We start from the raw sequence: 21703 nt of genomic DNA on the forward strand, positions 1-21703 counted from the left end.
ATTCCTCACATGAACTTTATGAGGTAGGCACTGATACTATCCTCTTTGGGGTTCGATGGTACCAGGGGAGAGAAGAAGGGAATAAAAAATCCGCGAAGCTGGTGAAGGATTGCACAGAAAAATTTTTTCACTTCTGCTTTAGTTATCTTTCATTTTCTCCCCTCTTCTCTTTCCTCCCAAACAGTATAGTCAGAAATAACGTGTCCAAGTTGTCACAGTTTTCCTTCTGAACTGGGGAGTCCGTGTATGAAGCTCCTAGCATTTGGTGTTACTCAGAGAAATGAGTTTCCCTTTCCTTTCCCCTGGAGAGTATTTGAAACCACTCTGTTTGGGTTCTAGTCTGTGGTTCTTTTAGTGTTGTTTATGGGGGTGATGCTGCATCTAGGAATACTTCATAGACAGGATGGTTAGGAAGAAGTACATCCTGACTAGGCCCCCAGGTTTGGATGGAGGCTTTGAAAGAACTGTCCTTTCGCTGTGCTAGGCACTGTGCTGTAAGTGCTGCAATAGAAGAATGTGGGCCCAGAGTTTCAGGAGGGGGCCCCTGACACACACTAACGACTGCCAAAGGCTTCCATGTGTGAGAGCATGCACGCTGTATTCAGGAGACTGAGCATGTCTGGTGCCCCAGAGAGGAGCTAGGGGAGTAGTTGATGGCTTCAAGGTGGTTTGGGATGGAATTGGGGGGGGGTGTCCTATATTATCCAAAGAGAAGTGCCTTTCTCTCATCTGTAAGTATTGGAATTTGAAGGAAAACCTCTTTCCCAGCCATGTAATAATTTGTAATAAGTCTAAGGCAAAGTTCAGAAGGTAACTTCTCTGATAGGCATATAATAGAGCGCTTAGAGGAAAGCCCAGGGCTTAGAAAGCCTTGCTCGTGAGCTGAATAACAGGTGAAAAGATTGTGCCTCAATTGAAGATGTCACCTTTCTGGCCCCATCTCTATAAAAACCCCTTATTTTGGAACATCAAGTATGCTAAGGGGTTGTATTTCTAAATCTGGAAAAGGACCTAGGATGAGACCCCACCACCAATGTCTACCCCAAATTTTCTGCAGCTCTACTGTGTGCGTGCACCAGCTGCCTACAGGCCAACTACACATGTGAAACAGATGGGGCCTGCATGGTTTCCATTTTCAACCTGGATGGGATGGAGCACCATGTGCGCACCTGCATCCCCAAAGTGGAGCTGGTCCCCGCTGGGAAGCCCTTCTACTGCCTGAGCTCAGAAGATCTGCGTAACACCCACTGCTGCTATACTGACTTCTGCAACAAGATTGACCTGAGGGTGCCCAGTGGTGAGTGGATACCCTTGTTGGACTATTGGCTCATCTTGGAGGTAGGGCACCCTTGTCACTTCATCCTTCTCTGTTCTTCCCCACTCCCTTTGTTTGATGATAGGTAAAGGTACCTTTTTGATGTTCCCCCAAGGTGATAAGGACTGGGATTCCTCCCAAGTCAGGTGTGCAGATTGAGGGGGTGAGTGAGACAGATGTTTCAAGTTTGTCCCAGAGGTGAAAGCTGGGTTGTAGATAGTGGCTAAGCAGCCATAGGCAAATGGTGATGGCATGGAAGTACCAGGCAGGGATCACCATAGGCAAATGTGGGCCTGATCCCAAAGAGATGGTGCCAGAGCTGTGAAGGGGGCTGCTGTGGTGAGAGTGATGGTATAATGTGGAGAGGGTCTAGAATTGGAAAAGGACAGTGACTAAGGCTGAGAAATATTAGATACTGCCTCTTTGCAAGCCTGCCACTAAGTGATTTTAAAGGTTTAGAAGTTATTACTGGGGAGGAGGTAAAGGAGAACGAAAGAGACTAGGGCAGAGCTTAGAGGAGCTGTTGTAAGTTGAAAGATAGAAACTCATCTTTTTAGGGGGTTGAGGTGGGAATAGTACTGTGAAATTACGAAGTGGGTTTTGGATGTGACGGTTTATAGGGATGCCGTAACTACGGAAGTTTGGCATTTGAGAGCATCTAGGCAGACAAACTGCCCAGTAAGAGCAAAGAGATCAAGGGCTCCCTGAACACACTGAGATGGAGAGGGGCCTTTTCACTTTGTGGGAGGTGCCGGGGTAAATAAAACCACAAGTTTCCCTTGTTTTCACTCGTTCTTTCCTTCCCACTCTCACTTGTCCAGGTCATCTCAAGGAGCCAGAGCACCCTTCCATGTGGGGCCCTGTGGAGCTGGTAGGCATCATTGCTGGCCCAGTCTTCCTCCTGTTTCTCATCATCATCATTGTTTTCCTTGTCATTAACTATCATCAGCGAGTCTATCACAACCGCCAGAGACTAGACATGGAAGATCCCTCGTGTGAAATGTGTCTCTCCAAAGACAAGACACTCCAGGATCTGGTCTACGATCTCTCCACATCTGGGTCTGGCTCAGGTACTGAGTTCTTCAGGGCATTGTTGTCTGTTGTTGACCTTCATCGCTGTTTCCCAGCAGGATAGTGTGTTTATGAAGATGGCTAGGAGCCCTGCATTTGTTTCTACTAGCACTGAGTCATTTGGTTTCATAACTTCCCTTCTTTTGGAGTCTGACGTGTAGTAAGATAAGATTATGGGTTCACAGAAAATTTTTCATTCTCTGGGATTCCAAAGGTCAAGTGCAAAACTCCTCATTCCGGAAACCCTGCCTCTCTCGGAGGCTTGTAACTGTACATCTATTAAAATTCAGCTGGTTCCACCTGAGCAGTAGAGTGCTCAATTTAAGGGCCCCTTTTGAGAAACAGGAGTGTGCCGGATTCCTTTGAGGTGGTGATGGCTAATCATTGATCGCCGGGCAACCACAAGGGGAGTTTAAGGGCATTGAGTAAAGCTTAAGTTGGGATTTGGTAATCATTGACTTGTACCAGTTGCCCAACGGTTTTTTGGTGCAGGTTAAAATAAAGGTAGCTTGGGTTCTCAGCACCATTTCCTGTACTGTCTGTTGTTAGCCCAGTCTTATTTAGATGAGGGAATTGAACCTAACAGTGGACCTTTGCCATGAGATCAGAATTTAGGATAAAGGGAATTGAGGTTTTTCAGGTCTCGGTATGGATCAGCTAGCTATTAGTTGTGAACATGACTGCAAAAGAGTTTTCATGAAGATAACAATTATTTTAGTGACAGTAGTATTCCTTTCTTGGGGAGAAAAAATCATCTACAAAGTTCACTGTTGCCATTCTAGCTAACACATACAGGATCTTATTTGTGAGAATGTTGTGTGTGTTTTATGTATGTTCCCTTGCCATGTGACAAGGCTGTTATTCTGTAGGGAAATTATGCTGTCTGTCACGGCCAGACATTCCTTCTTGAACACAAGGAATACTTTGAGCTGTGACATCTCCTGAATTTCAGTGGTTTTGCCTTTATTAAGCTCTGCAGTAGAGAGTGCCAAAATGATGGATATATTTAAAAGCTGCATATTTTTAGAAAGAGAGAAAATATGTGGCTTGTTCTCTGCTGAAAGAGGTAGAGTAGTGGTTAGAACCACCTGGCTGACTCTGACGTGGTTTGCTGATAGACGAGGAATAGTGCTGGTTTTTGGAGTCTTTTTAAGATTAGAACTGGCTGAGGCTAGGGAAGGACCATGGTGGTTATTTAATCATCTGGAGAAAAATGGCTAATAACTATTTCTCTCTGGGTGGTTTAGTTTATTCTTAATTCAGAATATGCAGAACTCCCAGGGTGTTGGATTTTTAATAATGTAATTTTTACAGCAATAAGTCCATGCTGCTTATGTGACTTCTAATTCATTTTAACAAATATATGTTGAGTCCCTCCAGGTGATAAAAGGTAAACAAAAATTAAAAAGGGAATGACCCAGGATTGGAAAGAAGAGACGGGTTTTTGGGGAGGATCTCACAGAGGAAGACACATTTAAAGGAGTCGTAAAGAATGAGTTGGAATTTTTTAAGAGAGGTAAAAGGGCAAGGAACATTCCAGGCCAAGGGAAGCACCTTGAGTAAAAGGACAAAAAGGCACAAAAGGTTCACCAAGGTATATTTAGAGAATGATAAGGACACTAGCATGGTGTGTTCGCAGTGGGGAGTAGAGAAAGGCAGGTTGGCCCAGGTGTAAAGGACATTGAGTGACATACTTTATCTTATAGGTAAGAGGGATCTACTTAAAGTTTTTATATGGGGAAATGAATGCTCGTATATTTCTGAAAGGAATTCTGACGGTGTGGAGGACAGATTCATTTATTTACCAACCTCCCTTTAAGGAGAGTGGGGTGAGGCAGAGCTGTGTGTGGGTGTGCAGGGCAGGAGCAAGGTGAGGGGGGGAGGCAGGGAGACCAGTTGGAAGTCTTTAAAGAAGGTCCTGAACTAGGACAGGTGCAGCAGGGATGGAGAGGAGGGGTCTAATTTAAGAAACATTTCGGTGGAGCTATACTGTTGTACTTAAAAACATAGACTTTGGAGTCAGACAGTCCTAGATTTTAATTCCAGCTCCACCATTTACTGCTTGTATGAATTTGAATGAGGTATGTAACCTTCTTCTTTGAGCCTTAGTTTTCTCACCTGTAAAATGGGGATAATAGCAGTATCCACCTTGTAGGTAATTATGAAGAAATTATATAATTAATATAAAGACCTTAGCATAGTGCCTAATGCATTGTAAGCATACAGTAAATGGTAATTCACATCCGTAAGACTTAGGGATTAATAACAGATTTGCTTATCTATTTATTGGTCACGAAGAGAGTCGGTCAGGATGGTAAGAGTGGATAGACAGGGAGACATTGAATTGGTCCTATTAGGCAATAAATGTTTCTTATGAAGACAGTAATATTAATCTTAGAATAAGCATAGGTAGTCACTGTTCTACAGCTGGAGTTCAGAATCGCCTGTGAGAGGTGGGAACCTGTTACGCCCTGACTAGGGATCTTTCAGCATGAGACAACCCTAGTTCTACTTTCATGGGCCACACAGCACTGCCCTCTAGTGGGTAGTGAGCAGAGCGGTCAGAAGGCAGCTCCCAATACACAAGCCCCCACTTCCATCTTCTGTGCCATCTTTCCTCTTCCACCAGAATAAAGCAGATGTGGGTGGATTGACCCACAGGTAGCAGGCCGTAGAGTTGGTAAATCTGGTCAGACATTTACATTCAACCCTCATCCATACTGAGAGGAGAACGTGCTTAGATAAGGAACAGCTAATCATACGCGTTTCCCTTCCTGTGTTCATTCCCAGTGGCCCACTGGTTCAGCCCTCTGTAGATGACCTTGTCGTGGTGTGGGGGCAGCCGCAGCTCTCTGTGGTTGATTGGCCAGTATAGAATGGAGACAGTGAAGCAGGCCTTTGCAGTGGAGCAGTGAGCTGTGGGAGTTGCCAAGTTCAGTAAATTTACAATGACAGGTTTCTTTCCGTTCTTTGGTCCACAGGCTTACCGCTTTTTGTCCAGCGCACAGTGGCGCGAACCATCGTTTTACAGGAGATAATTGGCAAGGGCCGGTTTGGGGAAGTCTGGCGTGGCCGCTGGAGGGGTGGTGATGTGGCTGTGAAAATTTTCTCTTCTCGTGAAGAGCGGTCTTGGTTCCGGGAAGCGGAGATATACCAGACAGTCATGCTGCGCCATGAAAACATCCTTGGATTTATTGCTGCTGACAATAAAGGTAAAGGGCTGGGTTTGGATGCGGGGTGTCCCAATGACAGCAGCATTCCAAGATGGAGGGCTGCTAGGAAATGAAACAGCTGTGTGCCTGCACAGCTCCATTTGCCTGTATAGTTACTACCTGTAATAGAAAGAAAATCTGAATAAGATCATAGTTTTCAGACTTTTCTTAAGATGTGAAACCCTTTATTCCAGCAAAAGTTTCAACAGAAGCCCAGTTTACTAAACAGATAAACAAGCAGTTTTTAAGCAGATAAACTAGATAAACCGCTTCAGTCCTGCCTGCTCGATTTTTCTTCCTTGACACTCACCCAAATCCACCCCCATTGTGGTCTCTGTATAGGCTCCAGTAAGTTTATTTTGAAAATTACTACAACGAGGAATAATGGCCTCAACCCCTGTGAGGAAAGGGCAGCTCCGGCAGGCAGAAAAGCATCTAGCCCGTGTATTCTGTGGCATGACCAGAACCATATACATGTAACTTTTCTAGTGGAGCAGGCATGCAGGAGGAGTGGCCGGCCTCCCCCAGAAGGACTACCTGGTGGCCTTCTAGCTCAGCTTTTGGCCTTGCCTGTACCTGAGGTCCCTATTTTCTTCCTTTTTCTCCCTCTTCTTGCTTTAGTTTTTGGTTCTTGTGTACCCAGGTACGTCCCTTGTGTACCCAGGCTCATCCCTATTTTTGAGAATCTCACTGACTAGCAAAGAGACAAGTAAACTAACAATAAATTATAGGCAGTGAGTACGAGTTGGCCAGGAAGAAAAAGCCCAGTGGGAAGAGCACTCCAGACACATGCAAAGGTGAGATGCATCTAGGAACCTGCAAGTAACTCAGGACGGCTGTGTTATGGCCAAAGATGTGGTGGAGATGTAGGCAAAGGCCAGTCTATGAAGGGCCGTTTTGAGAAGTGTGTACTTTCTTCTGAAGATAGTGGGGAGTAATTGAAATGTCACTCATTAATTCAACAACATTTATTGACTACTGCAGCCCAGGAACTCTGCATAAGAACAAGACCCAGGCCCACCCCTCACAGAGCTCCCAGTAAGAGGGGGAGACAGACACCTGGACAGGTAGTGCACCTGACATGCAGAAAAGACCATGAGGTTATTGGGTTTACACTTAGCAGGGTCCCTCTGGCATTATTGATGCAGTTTGCTCCCATGGCACAGAGATTTAAAGTTGGTGTCTACAGAACCTACAGAAGATGCTGTGTATTTATTGTTCTTCCTTAAAACAACAGCAGGCTGCTCATTCCTCACATTGCTGTGGGGCTTTGTAATGGCCTCAGCTGTCCCCAAGCTGCAGAGTCTTGGACTCAACATGAGAAGGGGGAGAGAGAATTTTACTCCCTCTGAGCAAGCTGTTCTTTTTAAAACAGCATCACCTTTTGAAAAATTTAAATCTTCTGTATATTTTAAAGGATCAAAAAGGTGTCTTCCTTTTCAACTCATTTGTAGGGTCCTCATCTTCAGGGCTGGTTAGAGTGTGTGGAGGGTGTGCTGGGTGGGCCCTTGTTTGTCATCAGTGAAGCCAAGAGTGGTGCTGCTTCTCCAGGAGCCACTCCCTTTATTGATTCTGGCAGCTGTGTGAGTCGGGTTCTGGCTGTTGAAACCCACATTAGGGCCAAGGAAGGAGAAAAATCTTATTCCATTCTTGCCTTTTTAACATGATACATAGTATGGTGTTCTGGAACTAGTGCCAGCTTGGAATTTGGGAGGTCTCAATCCAATTTCCAGTCTTCCTTTTGACAACACCATAGCCTAATTAGATTATCTGCTTTTGGTTTTCCTTTTTTTTCCCTCCATCCCTCTGCCCTCCTCTTTCTCCGTGCCCCACTGCACACACTCCCCGTGTATAAAAGAGAGAAAATAGAAGTGCATACTAGCCCCCTTCCATTGCTCTCCTGAGGATAAGCTGACCTCTCTGTGGAATACTTGCAAGAGTACTATTCATGTATTGAAAAGTATTTTTTGGCCTGGGATACAATGATGCATAAACGAGGTCTTTCCTGCTCTCACAGAATAGAGCAGTAGGCTTAAAAAGAAACATTACAGATGAGACAGGTGCTGTGGTTAGGCTGTGTTCACCAGGGCTTGAGCCTGTTGGGTCTGGTTCGGACCCCTGCTGAGAACTTGCATTTCTAACAAGTTCCCTGGTTAGGGACCAGTTCTGAGAACCACTAGTAGAACAGTGGTTCTCAAACTTTATTATACATAAGAATCACCTGGGGGTCTTGTTAAACTGTAGATTCTGATTCAGTAGGTCTAGGGTGGAAATGGAGCCCTGGTGGTGCAGTAGTTAAGAGCTCAGCTGATAATCAAAAGATTGGCAGTTCGAATCCACCAGCCATTCCTTGGAAACCCTATGGGGCAGATCTCCTCTGTCCTGTAGGGTCACTATGAGTTGGAATCGACTCATAGATGGCAGTGGGTTTGGTTGGGGTGGAAATGCAAGTTGTCCGCAGGGGTTCTAACCAGAACGAACCAGTTTGAAGCACTGGTGTTCACAGTGTCATTGGAGCACAGAGAAGGAGCTGAGACGCCTTCCTCTTGGTGGTGGTGGGTGCAGCCAGTTATCGTTGCTAAAGTGTTGATGAGCCTGTCGTTTCAAGATCAAAAGCAGCATTACACCACTAAACACATGATACCTGTCAGCTTTCCATAAGCGTATGCTTCCTCTTCTCCTGGATACCTCACGTGTCCAAATTTGCTTTAAAAATGTAGCACTGTGTAGAATCCTGAAGTCTACCTATAAGAATAAGGGAGCAGGCCAAAGGAAAAAAACACTGTTCCTCTGGCCTTTCTGGAGCCCAAAAGTGGACACCTGTAGATGAAACGGGCACAGAGGGTGGCATTTGGAGGTGTAGAGGTGACAAGTGCAAATTCAGGAGTCTGACTGGGTTTTGGGATATACACGTATGCTTCCTTTTTGCTGCTAGTTGTGCCTTTTCTGGAATTCATGTGTGGTTCTCTGCAGATACCACCAGCGGCTCTGCAGGAGAAAGATGTGGCAGTCTGCTTCTGTAAAAATTTACAGCCTTGGAAACCCTGTTGGGGCAGTTCTGCTCTGTCCTATAACATCGCTATGAGTTGGCATTGACTCGATGGCAATGGGTTTGGGTTTTTTGTTTTTTTTCTCTGCAGATAACGGCACCTGGACACAGCTGTGGCTTGTCTCTGACTATCACGAGCATGGCTCCCTGTTTGATTATCTTAACCGGTACACAGTGACAATCGAGGGGATGATCAAGCTGGCCTTGTCTGCTGCTAGTGGGCTGGCACACCTGCACATGGAGATTGTGGGTACGCAAGGTGAGCGGACCCAGCCAAGCAGCAGTGTGGTCGGGTAGACTTTAAAAGCCTATGTCATCCTGATTTAGTTCCCAGAATTCCTTTTTACTGAAAGAGCTGGGGCTGGGGCTGGGCCTCAGGAACGACTGTCTAATCTAAAGGGAAGAAGTTTGTACTTTACTTGAGCAAAAACAAGAGGTCTAGGAAGGGAGTCCTCTTCACCTCTGTTTTAGAACTCCTTAGGGGACTGTGTAATGTAACTGTTGCATTATTTGTCATTTGGTAGACTGACATAGTAGTTTGTTGGTAAGCTAGCATTTATTAAGGAAGCCCACAGTATGTGTGTAAAAGAATGGAACTAAGAAGATAAAACAAATGCATGGACCATCATTTTAGTAATTTCACACATTCATTGGTAGGAGAGCTGGATTTAAGACTGCTTGGTGGATTAGACACTGGGCTTTACAAATCTAGGAAGATTATCTTGGAAGAAAAAGACCTCGAGCTTTCCTGTTGTTGACTACGATAATCACCTTTTTTGGGAGATTCCTTAATCTTTTCATAGCGGCAGGCATTAAAGTTTGATTCCGTTCCTAGGCCGTGGAGTGATATTAGCAGTCCTCATCTTTGGGCCTGTTTGATTCTGAGAACCTAGCCAACACCACAGCTTTTCTTCTTATTCCTCAGCAGTTCTGTGCCTGGGTATGTTAGGTTCAGGGAAGGCAAGTAGTGGTGGTAGCGATATTAGCTAATATACATGCCCTTCTAAGTTCTTTATTTACTTACATCAGTGCATTAATCCTCATAACATTCCGTGAAGTAAGTATTGTTGCTGGGTTAGTGGGAAGCAAAGCCAAGGCTTGAACCTACACAGTCTGGGCTTTTAACCTTTATCCTAGCTTTCTTTAAAATTCCTTCCCCCCTCCTCCACCAGGGAAGCCTGGAATTGCTCATCGAGACTTGAAGTCAAAGAACATCCTGGTAAAGAAAAATGGCATGTGTGCCATCGCAGACCTGGGCCTGGCTGTTCGTCATGATGCAGTCACCGACACCATTGACATTGCCCCAAATCAGAGGGTGGGAACCAAACGGTAGGAAGGCCCCGGGCCTCTGCCTTTCTCAACAGCATGTACTGAGTATCCCATGTATGCCCTTTTCCATATGCACAGGAGAAGAAGGCACAGAAAAAGGAGGTGTGGTCCTTGCTCTCAGACAGTTAAAGTCAAGTTGAACACCTGCCCTCCATGCTGGAACACTACTCAGGTTACATCTAATAGACACAGGTAGTACAAGCGCAGCTTCATAGAACTATACACGTAGGTGGTGGTGGTAGTGGTGAGGGCAGCAGAGAAAATGGAGGAGCTAGAGTCAGATATAGGTTGGTAATACTTCGTGCAAAAAAAGAATCTGGAGCAGGATTTGGAAGGAGGGCAGGTACCAGGCTTGGCTGGGGCAAGAGGAGAAATATTGCAGCCCAAAGGGATGGGCTGTGCAGAGACCCCTGAGGAAGCAGGGAGTGTGCTCTGCTTGAGGTTTGGAGAGCAGGTGTGCTAGACTAGAGCAGAGGTGGTCTCAGGTGGAGATTGGGGCATCCTTAAGCATTATGGACCTGCTTCCTACACCTACAGAAGTGAAGAAGGAGTTGTGATTGCAAGATGGACCTTATGAGTTGGAAATGGGACTGCCTTCTCTTTTTTTTTTTGGTGGTAAAATATATATAATAAAAAATTTACCTTTTTAACCATTTTTAAGTGTACAATTGAGTGACATGAATTACTTTCACCATGTTATGCAAACATCACCACTATGTAGTTCCGAAAGTTTTTCATCACCACAGACAGAAACTCAGTACTCCTTAAGCAGTATCTCCCCATTTGTCCTTCCTTATAGCCGCTGGTAACCACTAATAACCTTTGGTATCTGCCTTTGCCTATTCTAGATATTTCATATAAGTGTGATCATACAATATTTGTTCTTTTATATTTGACATTTCACTCAGCATAATGTTTTGTTATAAAGTTGCTATGAATTGGAGCCAACTCGACAGCAACCACCAACAACATTTTCAAGGTTCATCCATGTTGTAGTGCATATTAGAACTTAATTTCTGTTTATAGCTGAGTAATATTTCACTGTATGTATATACCACATTTTATACATTCATCTGTTGATGGACACTTGGGTTGTTTCCACCTTCTGGCTATTGTGAATAATGCTGCAGTGAACACTGGTGTTCAGGTATCTGTTTGAGTCCCTGTTTTCATTTCTTTTGGGTGTATACTTAGGAGTGGAATTGCTGGGTCATATGGTAGTTCTATGTTTAACTTTTTGATAAACCACCGAACTGTTTTCCACAGTGACTGCACAATTTTACATGTCTACCAGCAATGTGCAAGATTTCCAATTTCTCCACGTCTTCACCAGCACTTGTTATTTTCCATTTTTCTGATAATAGCCATCCTAGTGGGTGTGGAGTAGTATCTCATTGTGGTTTTGATTTCCGTGTCCCCAGTGACTAATGATGTTGAAAGTGTTTTTATGAGATTATTGGCCATTTCTAAATCTTCCTTGGAGAAATGTCTGTTCAGATTCTTTTCCCATATTTTAATTGTGTTGTTTGTCTTTTTGTTGTTGAGTTGTAGGCGTTCTTTATATATTCTGGATATTAAACCCTTATCAGATATATGATTACCATATATTTTCTCCCATTCTGCAAGTTGTCTCATCACTTTCTTGATAAAGTCCTTTGATACACAAAAGTTTTTAATTTCACTCCTAGGTATACACGCAAAAGAAGTGAAAACAGGTACTCAAACATACTTGTACACCAATGTTCTTTGCAGCATCTTTCACTGTAGCCGAAAGGTAGAAACAACCTGAGTGTTCATCAACAGATGAATGAATGAATAAAATGTGGCATATACGTATAATGGAATATTATTTGGCCATAAAGAGAAAGTTTTGATCGTGCTGACATGGGTGAACCTTGAAAACATGCTGAGTAAAATCAGGCAGGCACACAAGGACAAATACTGTATGATCTCATTTGTATGAAATATTTAGAATAGGTCAATGCGCAGAGGCCAGAGGTTATTAATGGCTACCAGGGGTAGATAGGAGTGGGCAATCAGGAAATATTAAGGGGCACTGAGTTTCTGTTAAGGGTGGTGAAAAAATTTGGAAACAGGTAGTGGTGATGTTTTCACAACATGATGAATGTAAATGTCACTGAGTTGTACACGTAAAAATGGATGAAATGGCAAATGTTTTGTTGTGTATGTTTCACCAGAAAAACATTTTTTAAAAGCAAGAGCAAACAAAGAAAGTTTTTAATATTGGTGAAGTCCAGTTTATTTTTTCTTTTATTGCTCATGCTTTTGATATCAAAGAATCTATTGTCAAAACCAAGGTCCCCTGTTTTCTTGTAAGAGTTTTACTCTTATATTTAGGTCGCTGATCCATTTTTAGTTAATTTCCATACGTGTGTGAGGTGGAGACTGCCTTTTAATAGGATGGAAGTGGGGGGGGGGTCTGTTTACTTGTTGAATCTCAGTGAATTTCACTAAATCGTATGGCTGCTTTTTTCCTTTCTTTTGACAATCATTGCAGCTACCCAGTCCCCAAAGTGTGGGGCCTGAGGTGATTGCTTGATTTGCTATACTGTGGTTCAAGTAGTAGTAATTAAATAAGAGTGACTTTGACAACTACTGAAAATTAATTTTTACAATAACTGCAATCAGGTAAGATAACAAAAGAAATTGAGGATGAAATTTAAGCTCAACCCATCCCTGTGGCTACAGTAAACAAAGTAAAAGACCCCAGTATACCTGTTGCCACTGAGTCAATTCCCACTCATAGTGACCCTACAGGACAGAGTAGAACTGCCCCATAGGGTTTCCAGGGAGCGACTGGTAGATTTGAACTGCCGACCTTTTGGTTAGCAGCTGAGCTCTTGACTACTACATCACCAGGGCTCCACAGAAAGACCCCAGTAGCAACCAAATAATACGTACATGACTGCCATGTGAACCACACTATAAGTACCTCTGCCAAGAAATCAAAACATGTTTAAAATAAGCAAACCTTGATGGTTAAAGAATGGAGATACAAATAAGAGTAGCCTATTATTGCCCAATCTATGATGAAGTATTTAGATTTGAATCCAAAACATACGGGAGACTGCAATAAAGAGAATTGATCACTTTCTCCTCCCTAGGGGACTTTCTTAGGCTGACGCTCTGTAGTTGAGGTTGGTAATATCTATTCCACATTCAGAAGGCCCCTCAATCAATACTTGGATTTAAAAGAGAGATATCGTCAACATATACGTGTTTTTATGCCTGATCTTGTTTCCTTTGTTGTTGCAGATACATGGCCCCCGAGGTACTTGATGAAACCATAAACATGAAACACTTTGACTCCTTTAAATGTGCTGATATCTATGCCCTCGGGCTTGTATATTGGGAAATTGCTCGAAGATGCAATTCTGGAGGTACCTTTCTGTTTTGCCTTCTCTTTCCCCTACCTCCCTGTTCCTTTCTTTATATAACTGGTCAGGATGCTTGGTGTCAGAGCCCGAATCATACATGGTTCTCATCAAAGATATGGAACCTTGGAGGCAGCTGTGTCTAAGGGTGTGTTTACTCTTTGAACCACCAGCTTGTTGAGTAGTTGCCATAAAGCAGTGCTTTACCTTGTGGTAACCATTCTGGAGGCTCATTTGACCTTTTTTCTTAAATGCATTGTCTCTGTTGGCCCAAGGGGGTGAGGGATGCCCTTAGTGCACATAGCAGAGCATCACTGTAGGGTCTCCCTTACGTTGGAGGCAGTATGTTCTAATGCCCTGGATCTTAAGCCATGTTCCTAGGTAGCGCTGGTGTTTCGCTGCGAAAATAGTAGCGGGGATTTCTCAGTTTGCAGGAGAAAGCTTACTAATGCATAGAATTTTCTCAGAGTGAGTTTTTTCCTCCCATAATTTTTTCTTAAATCTTTGGCACTTACGAGTACTTATCCATGTCAGAATCCAGTAAAGGGTAGTATCACATTTAGCAGAAAACATTTTTCCCATCAGCTTAGTATATCAGCATTTTATGGTGTGCTCCACAAAGAGCGCCTTGACTTCCTAGTACTCTGCTACTTGATCCAGTTTAAGAAACTACTTTTCTAGTGTAACACTGCTCTCAGCCATTTATCTCAGCCCACATAGGTATCACAGCAACATGCAAGCCACCACTGTACTATAACTGTTAGATAGTGGTGAACAATAATAATAACAACATTTGTTCAGCACTTTCTGTGGATAAACTCATGTGATCTTTATGACAAACCTGTGAAGTAGGTACTGTGTCAACATTTTGCAGGTGAAGAAAATGAGTCACCAAGAGGTTAAGTAATTTGTCCAAGGTCAGACAGCTAGTGAAGATTCAAACCCCAGCAAGCTGAGCTTAAACTCTTAACTACCTTTAAATAATTATCAAGTCAAACTCTGTTTAAAATCCTGTCCCATTATCTCAGAGCAGCAGGGTCTTTCCTGGAAAAAGACATAAGAAAGTTTCATTGTTTTTTTTTAAATTACCTTTTTTTTACCATGGAAAATATTTTCGTTTGTAACTCTGAGAGATAAGGACATAAGATGCCATGTTGTTATCATACTTCAGGAAATTACCATTAATTTTTTAATACTATTTAATACTCAGGCAGTGTTGAGATTTTACCAGTCATCTCCTCATTTTTTTTAGAACAGTTCAAATCAGGGACCAAATAGGATCCATCTGTTGCAGTTAATTGATAGATCTCTTAAGTCTCTTATAATCTTCAGGTTCCCCCTCCTTTTTTTTTTTTTTCTTCTGCATTTTATTTATGGAGAATCCAGGTCATTTGTCCTGTAAAGTTTTCCGGTCTAGAATTTGCTTATTGCCTCCTCATAGACAATGTTCAGTTCCTGGTATTTCCTATGAATTAGACCTAGCAGCTAGACTCATATTTGATTTTTTTTGGCAATAATTCTTCATAGACGTTATTCTATACTTCCAGCACAGGGTTATCTCTGCGCTGTTAGCAGCCATCAGTTATCATTGTCCAAATCCAGATTCATTACAAGTTGAAAAATGCCGATATCCTGATTCTGTCAAACAGGTATTAGCTGAATTTCTTCTTTAAAGAGAAATTTCCCCTAATTGTATATTTGGTTACCAAGATGTATAGTTTGAATAGGAAAGGCAGGATGAATACTTAATTCTTTGTTTATTTACCATTTTTCAAAATGAACTTGCACCCTAGCATCCTCCAAAGGTAACATCAGGTTTTTCTTTTTAAGTATCATTGTGAACTGATGGATTTAAAAATATTTGCTCAAATGTTCTCATTTCTGACCAGTTGGGATCTTTTCAAGTTGGTATGTGACCCCAGTAGTCTTTGACAGTTTCTTTGCTTTTAGTATAAAAAAAGATGTTCTTGGCTAATATGTGTTTCTTGTCTCATATTGGGAATTGACCAGCTTCTCCCTGGAGCCCTAGTTTGTCTTAGTGGGAAATGGTATTTACAGACCACAATGTGGGTGTTGTCATTGGCTTTTGAGTAATCTCTTCCTTTTGTTGATAACTCAGGTTGATAATTTCTTTTCTCCCAGGAGTCCATGAAGAATATCAGCTGCCATATTATGACCTAGTGCCCTCTGACCCTTCCATTGAAGAAATGCGAAAGGTTGTATGTGACCAGAAGTTACGTCCCAACATCCCCAACTGGTGGCAAAGTTATGAGGTAGGAAGCTTCCCTGCCTTTGCAGCTTTTCCATCTGCCTGATTTTTCTACCTTAGAAAAAGGTCTTGTGACAACAGAGCCAGCCCCCAGGGATACCCCCTGAGTGGGTCAGTAGGCCTAGGCTAGTCTGTACTGAGTCCTTTGGGACCACAGTCCCTTGTCCTGGGCACTAGCATGCCCTTTAGAGTTGACAGCCTAGAAGAAGAAAAAGGCTTCATCCCCAGGACACAGTTAAGGGAGGTAGTTACCAAGAGACAGAGACAAAAGCTGAACCGGGAGTTAGTAGACCTGTCTGACTACAAAAATAGCCTGGAAACTGCAGGTGTGAGCTGAGCTCTGTAGAAGAGTTGAAAAGAGACATCCATAAAGGAAGCTGTTAGGGTTTAGAAGAATGAGGGGGCAAGGACTTAGCCTGGGGACATGTCTGTAAAGGAAGTGACCTTTCTAAAATCTCTGAAGAAAGGCAGGAGGATGACATGTGAAAGGGTTGGGATTAGGATGGAGAATTTGAATTGGGGAGATAGGGCAGATGAAGCGGGGAGGGGACAATATTTAGTGGAAATAATTGAAATGAAGACAAATTTATGACAGATTCCTGATAAAGGTGGAATTCTGGGGTCTTAAGAGACTTTGGGGATGGGGGGCAGAGTTTGCCTAGCTAACTGCACATGGGCCTCCTTTTATACAGTGGCTGTTTCTCAAAACTATACCACTAGAGGGCATTTGTGATTTAGGGACAAAGCTACTCCGTTGACATTATAGTTGATGCCTTCCCATTGCATAATAAACCCATTGCTGTCAAGTCACTTCCATCTCATAGCGACCCTATAGGACAGAGTAGAACTGCCCCATAGGGTTTCCAAGGCTGTAATGTTTATGGAAGCAGACTGCCACATCTTTCTGCCATGGAGCGGCTGTTGGCTTCAAACTACTGACCTTTTGGTTTGCACTTAACCACTGCACCACCAGGGCTCCTTCCATTGCATAATAGGGCAGCATTTTTCAAAATGTTTATGGGAACTCTTGGGTTAGGGTTTTCTTCAGAGGATGAGGATGAAGCTGAAAGCTGGTCTTTAGCTGCCCTCCCCCTGCAGTCAGTGCTGTCTGTAGTTTTCTGTTTTATATGTTGGGGTTGTGCTTAGGAAAGTGAGTTCCACTAACTGAAAACTAATTTTGGCCCTGGCAATCAGAAATTCATAGCCCTCATAACAAAGTTTATTAAGAAATTGTTCTACATCCTACTTTGGTGAGTGGCGTCTGGAGTCCTAAAAGCTTGCAAGCAGCCATCTAAGTTGCATCAATTGGTCCCAACCACCTGGAGTAAAGGAGAATGAAAAACACTAAAGACACAAGGAAAGTATTAGCCCAAGAGACAGAAAGGGCCACATAAACCAGAGACTTCATCAGCCTGAGACCGGAAGAACTAGATGGTACCCAGCTACCACCAATGATTGCCCTGACAGGGAACACAACAGAGTCCCAGATGGAGCAGAAGAAAGGTGGGGTGCAGAACTCAAATTCTAGTAAGAAGACCAGACTTAATGATCTGACTAAAACTAGAGAAACCCCAGAAAGCATGGCCTACGGATTCTCTATCAGCCCAGAACTAAAACCATTTCCAAGGCCAACTCTTCAGACAGGGATTGGACTGGCCTGTGGGACATAAAGTGATGCTCGTGAGGAGTGTGCCTCTTACCTCAAGTAGATACAAGAGACTAAATGGGTAGCTTCTGTCCAGAGGGAAGATGGGAAGGCAGAGAGGGTTGGGAGCTGGTTGAGTGGACATGGGGAATCGGGTGGAAAGGAGGAGTGTGCTGTCAAAGTAGGGGGAGAGTAATTAGGGTCACTTCACAATGTATATATAAATTTTTGTATGGGAGACTAACTTGAAATGTAAATTTCATTTAAACTACAACAATTAAAAAAAAAAATTCATAACCATCAATAACCAGTAGCAGTCCATAGGTGCCTTCCTAACCTACCTCCTGGCCTAACCATAGTTGTCTTCTTTGTTGTGGGGAAATGGCAGTGTAGCTTTCTGCCTCTGACAGAGTTGCTTTAAGGAGATGCTTTCCTCTTCGTTCACCACCCCGTCTCTGCATGTGAACTATGTCTTTTTTCTTTTTTTTAAAACATAATTAGTAAACAATCAGAAAATGGATTCTTAAACCTGTAGGAATGATTTTCAGATCACATGGTGTTTGGGGGTGTCTCTTTCAAGATTTTCCAGACGATGGAGAGTGGCTGACTGCACTTGGTCAGAGAAGGATCTCCACTCTTCTCCAGGCTGCAGCTTTTTCCTCTCACCTGTGCAACCTGTCCCTTAAAGAAGGAAGCGCCATGGGGAGAGGAAAGCTTACAAAGCATTTCCCTAAGGTCAGAGGGGGAGGGAGGAGAGATTCTGACAGACTTTGGACTGCGGAGGCAGTGGCAGGGAAATGAGCAAGAGCCTAGAGATCAGAAAGGCTGTTTCCAAGGCAGGTCAACTGATGTCCTCTGGTCTCTTGCAGGCGTTACGGGTGATGGGGAAGATGATGCGAGAGTGTTGGTATGCCAACGGCGCGGCCCGCCTGACTGCTTTGCGCATTAAGAAGACCCTCTCACAGCTCAGCGTGCAGGAAGACGTGAAGATCTAACCCTGCTCCCCCTTCCCCTACACGCAACCCTAGGCAGTGAGAACTACACTTCGAGCTGCTGTGTTGAGCGTACGATGGAGGCCTACCTCTCGTTTCTGCCCAGCCCTCCGTGGCCAGGACTCCTGGCCCACAAGAGGGACAGAGCCCGGGAGACTCGCTCACTCCCATGTTGGGTTTGAGACACAGACAACCTTTTATATTTACCTCCTAATGGCATGGAGACTCTGAGAGCGAATTGTGTGGAGAACTCAATGCCACGACTCAAACTGGTTGTAGTGGGAAGTCCCACAAACCTTGGTGCACCTGGCATACGGTCGGGAGCTGGTGAAAGGGGTGACCTGGGAGGTGGAAGGAGCCGAGTTGTTGCCAGTGCTAAGCAGCACTGAGGGTTTCCCTTCAGGGACCAACCCACAGCACACTGAAGCGGCCTAAGGGGCCAGAAGTGCAGCCCCTCTTGCAGGCAGCTCTGAGCCAAGTGCTCCCTTCCTCCCTCGCAAGGACATCTGGAGGGATTGCCAGTGGAGACCGAGTCTGCAGCTGTCTGTCCAGCTGTGTGTGCATGTACCGAGGTGCGTCCCCTGTTGTGCCTGGTCTGTGCCACACCCTTACACGTGTGTGTGTGTGTGTGTGTATGTATGTATGTGTGTATGTGTGTGTCTGTAGGTGCGCACTTACCTGCTTGAGCTTTCTGTGCATGTGCAGGTCTGGGGTGTGGTTGTCCTGCTGTCTCTGTGTGCTGGTACCTCTGGGTTCAGTAGTGAGCAGCATCTAGTTCTCTGGTGCCCTTCCCCTGGAGGCCCCCCTTCCCCCTCCTCCAGAGCCCCCCTATGCCATGGTGGGACTCCCTTCCTACTGGCTGCTCTGCCCACCCCTGTGTCAGCACAGTTGTTCTTCTCCATTTCAGACTGGAACCAAAGCTGGCCTAGTTGTCCATGGCAGAAGGCTTTTGGGTCAAAATGTGAGAGGAGGGTTTGGGATGGGCAGGGAAAGAATCTTGGCAAGAGAAAGAATCTTGGGTGTTGTGGTCAGTGACATTCATGGGAAAGGAGCCAGCCCAAGGGCATCATACCCATCAGCATCAAGGAAGGGCCAAGGAATTTGAAGCGCAGATCTTGGGACTCAGAATGTCACATCTGTCTTTCATATCCCAGATTCTGGAAACAGCAGTGTATATTTTTGGTGGTGGTGGGTTTGGGGTGGGGAGGGGGATGGGGGGGCGAGGAGTGGAGAGGGAGCCTGGTTTGGGGGGTGGGGGCATCTGCATGGGTCTTGTTTTACTGGATTATCTGATTAGGGTGGAGGGAAAATGTGAGATTTGCATCCACTTCAGGGGCCCTACCAAGGAGGGAGCAGTGTGAGCTGACATATTTAACCTGAGTATAGTATTTAATGAAGTCTAGAAGCACGGTTGTGGGTGGTGATTTGGTCAGCGTATCTTAGGTATATAATAACTTTGAAGCCATAAATTTTAACTGGAGTGGTTTGCTTTTTTTTTTTTTTAAATTGGGAGGGTCTGGATTTTAACTTTTTTTAATATTGTTAAGTTTTGTAAAAGGAAAACCATCTCTATGCGATGATTACCTCTCAATCTATTTGTTTTTAAAGAAATCCCTACAAAAACAACCACAAAAAAAGAAAAGTCTCCAGTCAAACGCACACAGCTCAATCACACACTGGAAATGTTTGTCCTTGTACCTGAGCCTGTCCCCACTCAGCAGTGAGATTTCCTCTTTGCCCTCGGGGGTTGGTCTCTCTTGCCCTCTGTTCCCCCATCCCTTTACCCGATCGCATGAGTGGTTTTTTGGTCTAGGACCCTAGTCTTGTGTGCATCGTCCAGCTGGTTGTGCCTTTTCCTCCAGGCATTTTCTCAACAAATGTTTATTGAGTGTCTGTTGGGTGCCAGGCACTGTACTAGGCACTGGGAATACATCTGTGATCGAGACAGGCTTGGTCCCACTCTTGGAGCACTGAAGAGGGAGTTGATTCAAGGAAGTGGGGGCCTGTTTTGAGACCAGAAGTTTTCACAGTTGGTTCTGAGAGCCTTTTGAGCCTGTAATTATGAACCGAGGAGAGGCTGCCCCCCACACAAGGGACTGCTAGTGGGGCAGTAGGTCCTGGGTTTCTAAGCCCCAGTGAGACACCAAATCATTGCATTCATTCTGAGCCCCCTCCCTGCCCCCCAGGGGAGGTCCATTATGTATGCAGCCTCAGAGCATCTCTGCCTCTACAGCCCAGTGAGTCTCTGCCAAAGCCTGTGGAGGGGCAAGAGCCCTCCCTGTGGACCTCGGTCTCCCCAGTGCACCTGGCCTTTCTATTTATTTTCCTGATGTGTTGCTGCTTTCCTTGCATTAAAGGAGATCCTCCCCAAACCCTTTAGGCCAATTTACTGGCCACTAATTTTCCTTGAATACTAATTATGTCATTAGGGGTTCTTTGCCCACCCCTGCTGGGCCCCACCTGTCTGCCCTGGAGCAGAACCTTCGTGGGTTATAGGTGATGGTGGAACTTCCACTCTGCCCCCAGACACAACTAGCCTCTGGGATCTGCCGACACATCGACCCAGCAACTCCCAAGCTACTAGCTGGCTCCCCAGGTAGCCCTTCTGTGCTCACCACACCTGCAGTCCAGCTCCTCCACCTCTGGGGAAGACTGAGCAGTTTTTTGGGAAGCCTCCCACCCTGCATACTCTTAACACCAAGAGCTGGGGAGAAACTACAGCTGTGTTTTTTGGCCCCCTGAGGCTAACCCTGGTCCATAGGGCTACCTGCACCTGTGGATTCTGGATTCACAGACCAAGTCCAAGCCCGTTCTTCTGTCGCCATCAAGGCCCCCGAACGGCATTCTCGGTACTTCTGTTTGTTTTTGTACATTTTATTAGAAAGGACTGTAAAATAGCCACTTAGCCACTTTACCTCTTCAGTATGCAAATGTAAATAAATTGTAATATAGGAAATCTTTTGTTTTAATATAAGAATGAGCCTGTCCAATTTCTGCTGTACATTATTAAAAGTTTTATTCACAGTTTTTCAGGTGCCATGTGTCTTACATATGTTGAGTGACCACCCAGCTTTTGTCAGGGAAGTTGGGAACGGTGTAGATGTTCTAAGGTAGTATTTCTACCCCCCAATTTGTCAGGGTCTGATGGTAACACTGGTTGCAGCAGGTCACATCCAGAAGAGGTGCTGATCTGAACTTTTGTGGGGCTTCCTGAGACGTGTGTGTGTGTGTGTGTGTGTGTTTTCATGGACGTGTAGGCCATGGCATGTAAAAGGGAACAAAAGACAACACTCTTGGGTTTTGTATTTGTCTTCTAGCATTTTTCTCTATACAAAAGAGGGTCTTTGATCCTAATTAGTCACACACCAGCTTGTCTCGAAGGCAACCTAAGAGCTCTCCCTAGTTTTTGCTACCTCTTCCTAAATT

The 21703-nt window shown here is 44.4% G+C and overlaps 1 protein-coding gene across 2 annotated transcripts in view; it reads left to right on the forward strand.

Moving 5' to 3' along the window:
* The window catches only part of ACVR1B (activin A receptor type 1B), a 43380-nt gene extending 21963 nt beyond the window's left edge, over positions 1–21417 (forward strand). The window contains exons 2-9 of one of the 2 annotated variants that reach the window (XM_004388351.2): positions 1058–1297; positions 2137–2385; positions 5368–5598; positions 8739–8906; positions 9820–9976; positions 13253–13377; positions 15514–15644; positions 18155–19894. In XM_004388351.2, the coding sequence (XP_004388408.1) occupies positions 1058–1297; positions 2137–2385; positions 5368–5598; positions 8739–8906; positions 9820–9976; positions 13253–13377; positions 15514–15644; positions 18155–18280 (1427 nt within the window). In that variant the 3' untranslated portion in view covers positions 18281–19894. Of the gene's footprint in view, positions 1–1057; positions 1298–2136; positions 2386–5367; positions 5599–8738; positions 8907–9819; positions 9977–13252; positions 13378–15513; positions 15645–18154 lie in introns of both variants that reach the window. The other variant, XM_023742424.1, reaches the window with a different exon arrangement.
* Positions 21418–21703: the final 286 nt, after the last annotated feature.

This window comes from Trichechus manatus, unplaced genomic scaffold, assembly GCF_000243295.1.
Source record: "Trichechus manatus latirostris isolate Lorelei unplaced genomic scaffold, TriManLat1.0 scaffold00209, whole genome shotgun sequence".
Lineage (NCBI taxonomy): Eukaryota > Metazoa > Chordata > Mammalia > Sirenia > Trichechidae > Trichechus > Trichechus manatus.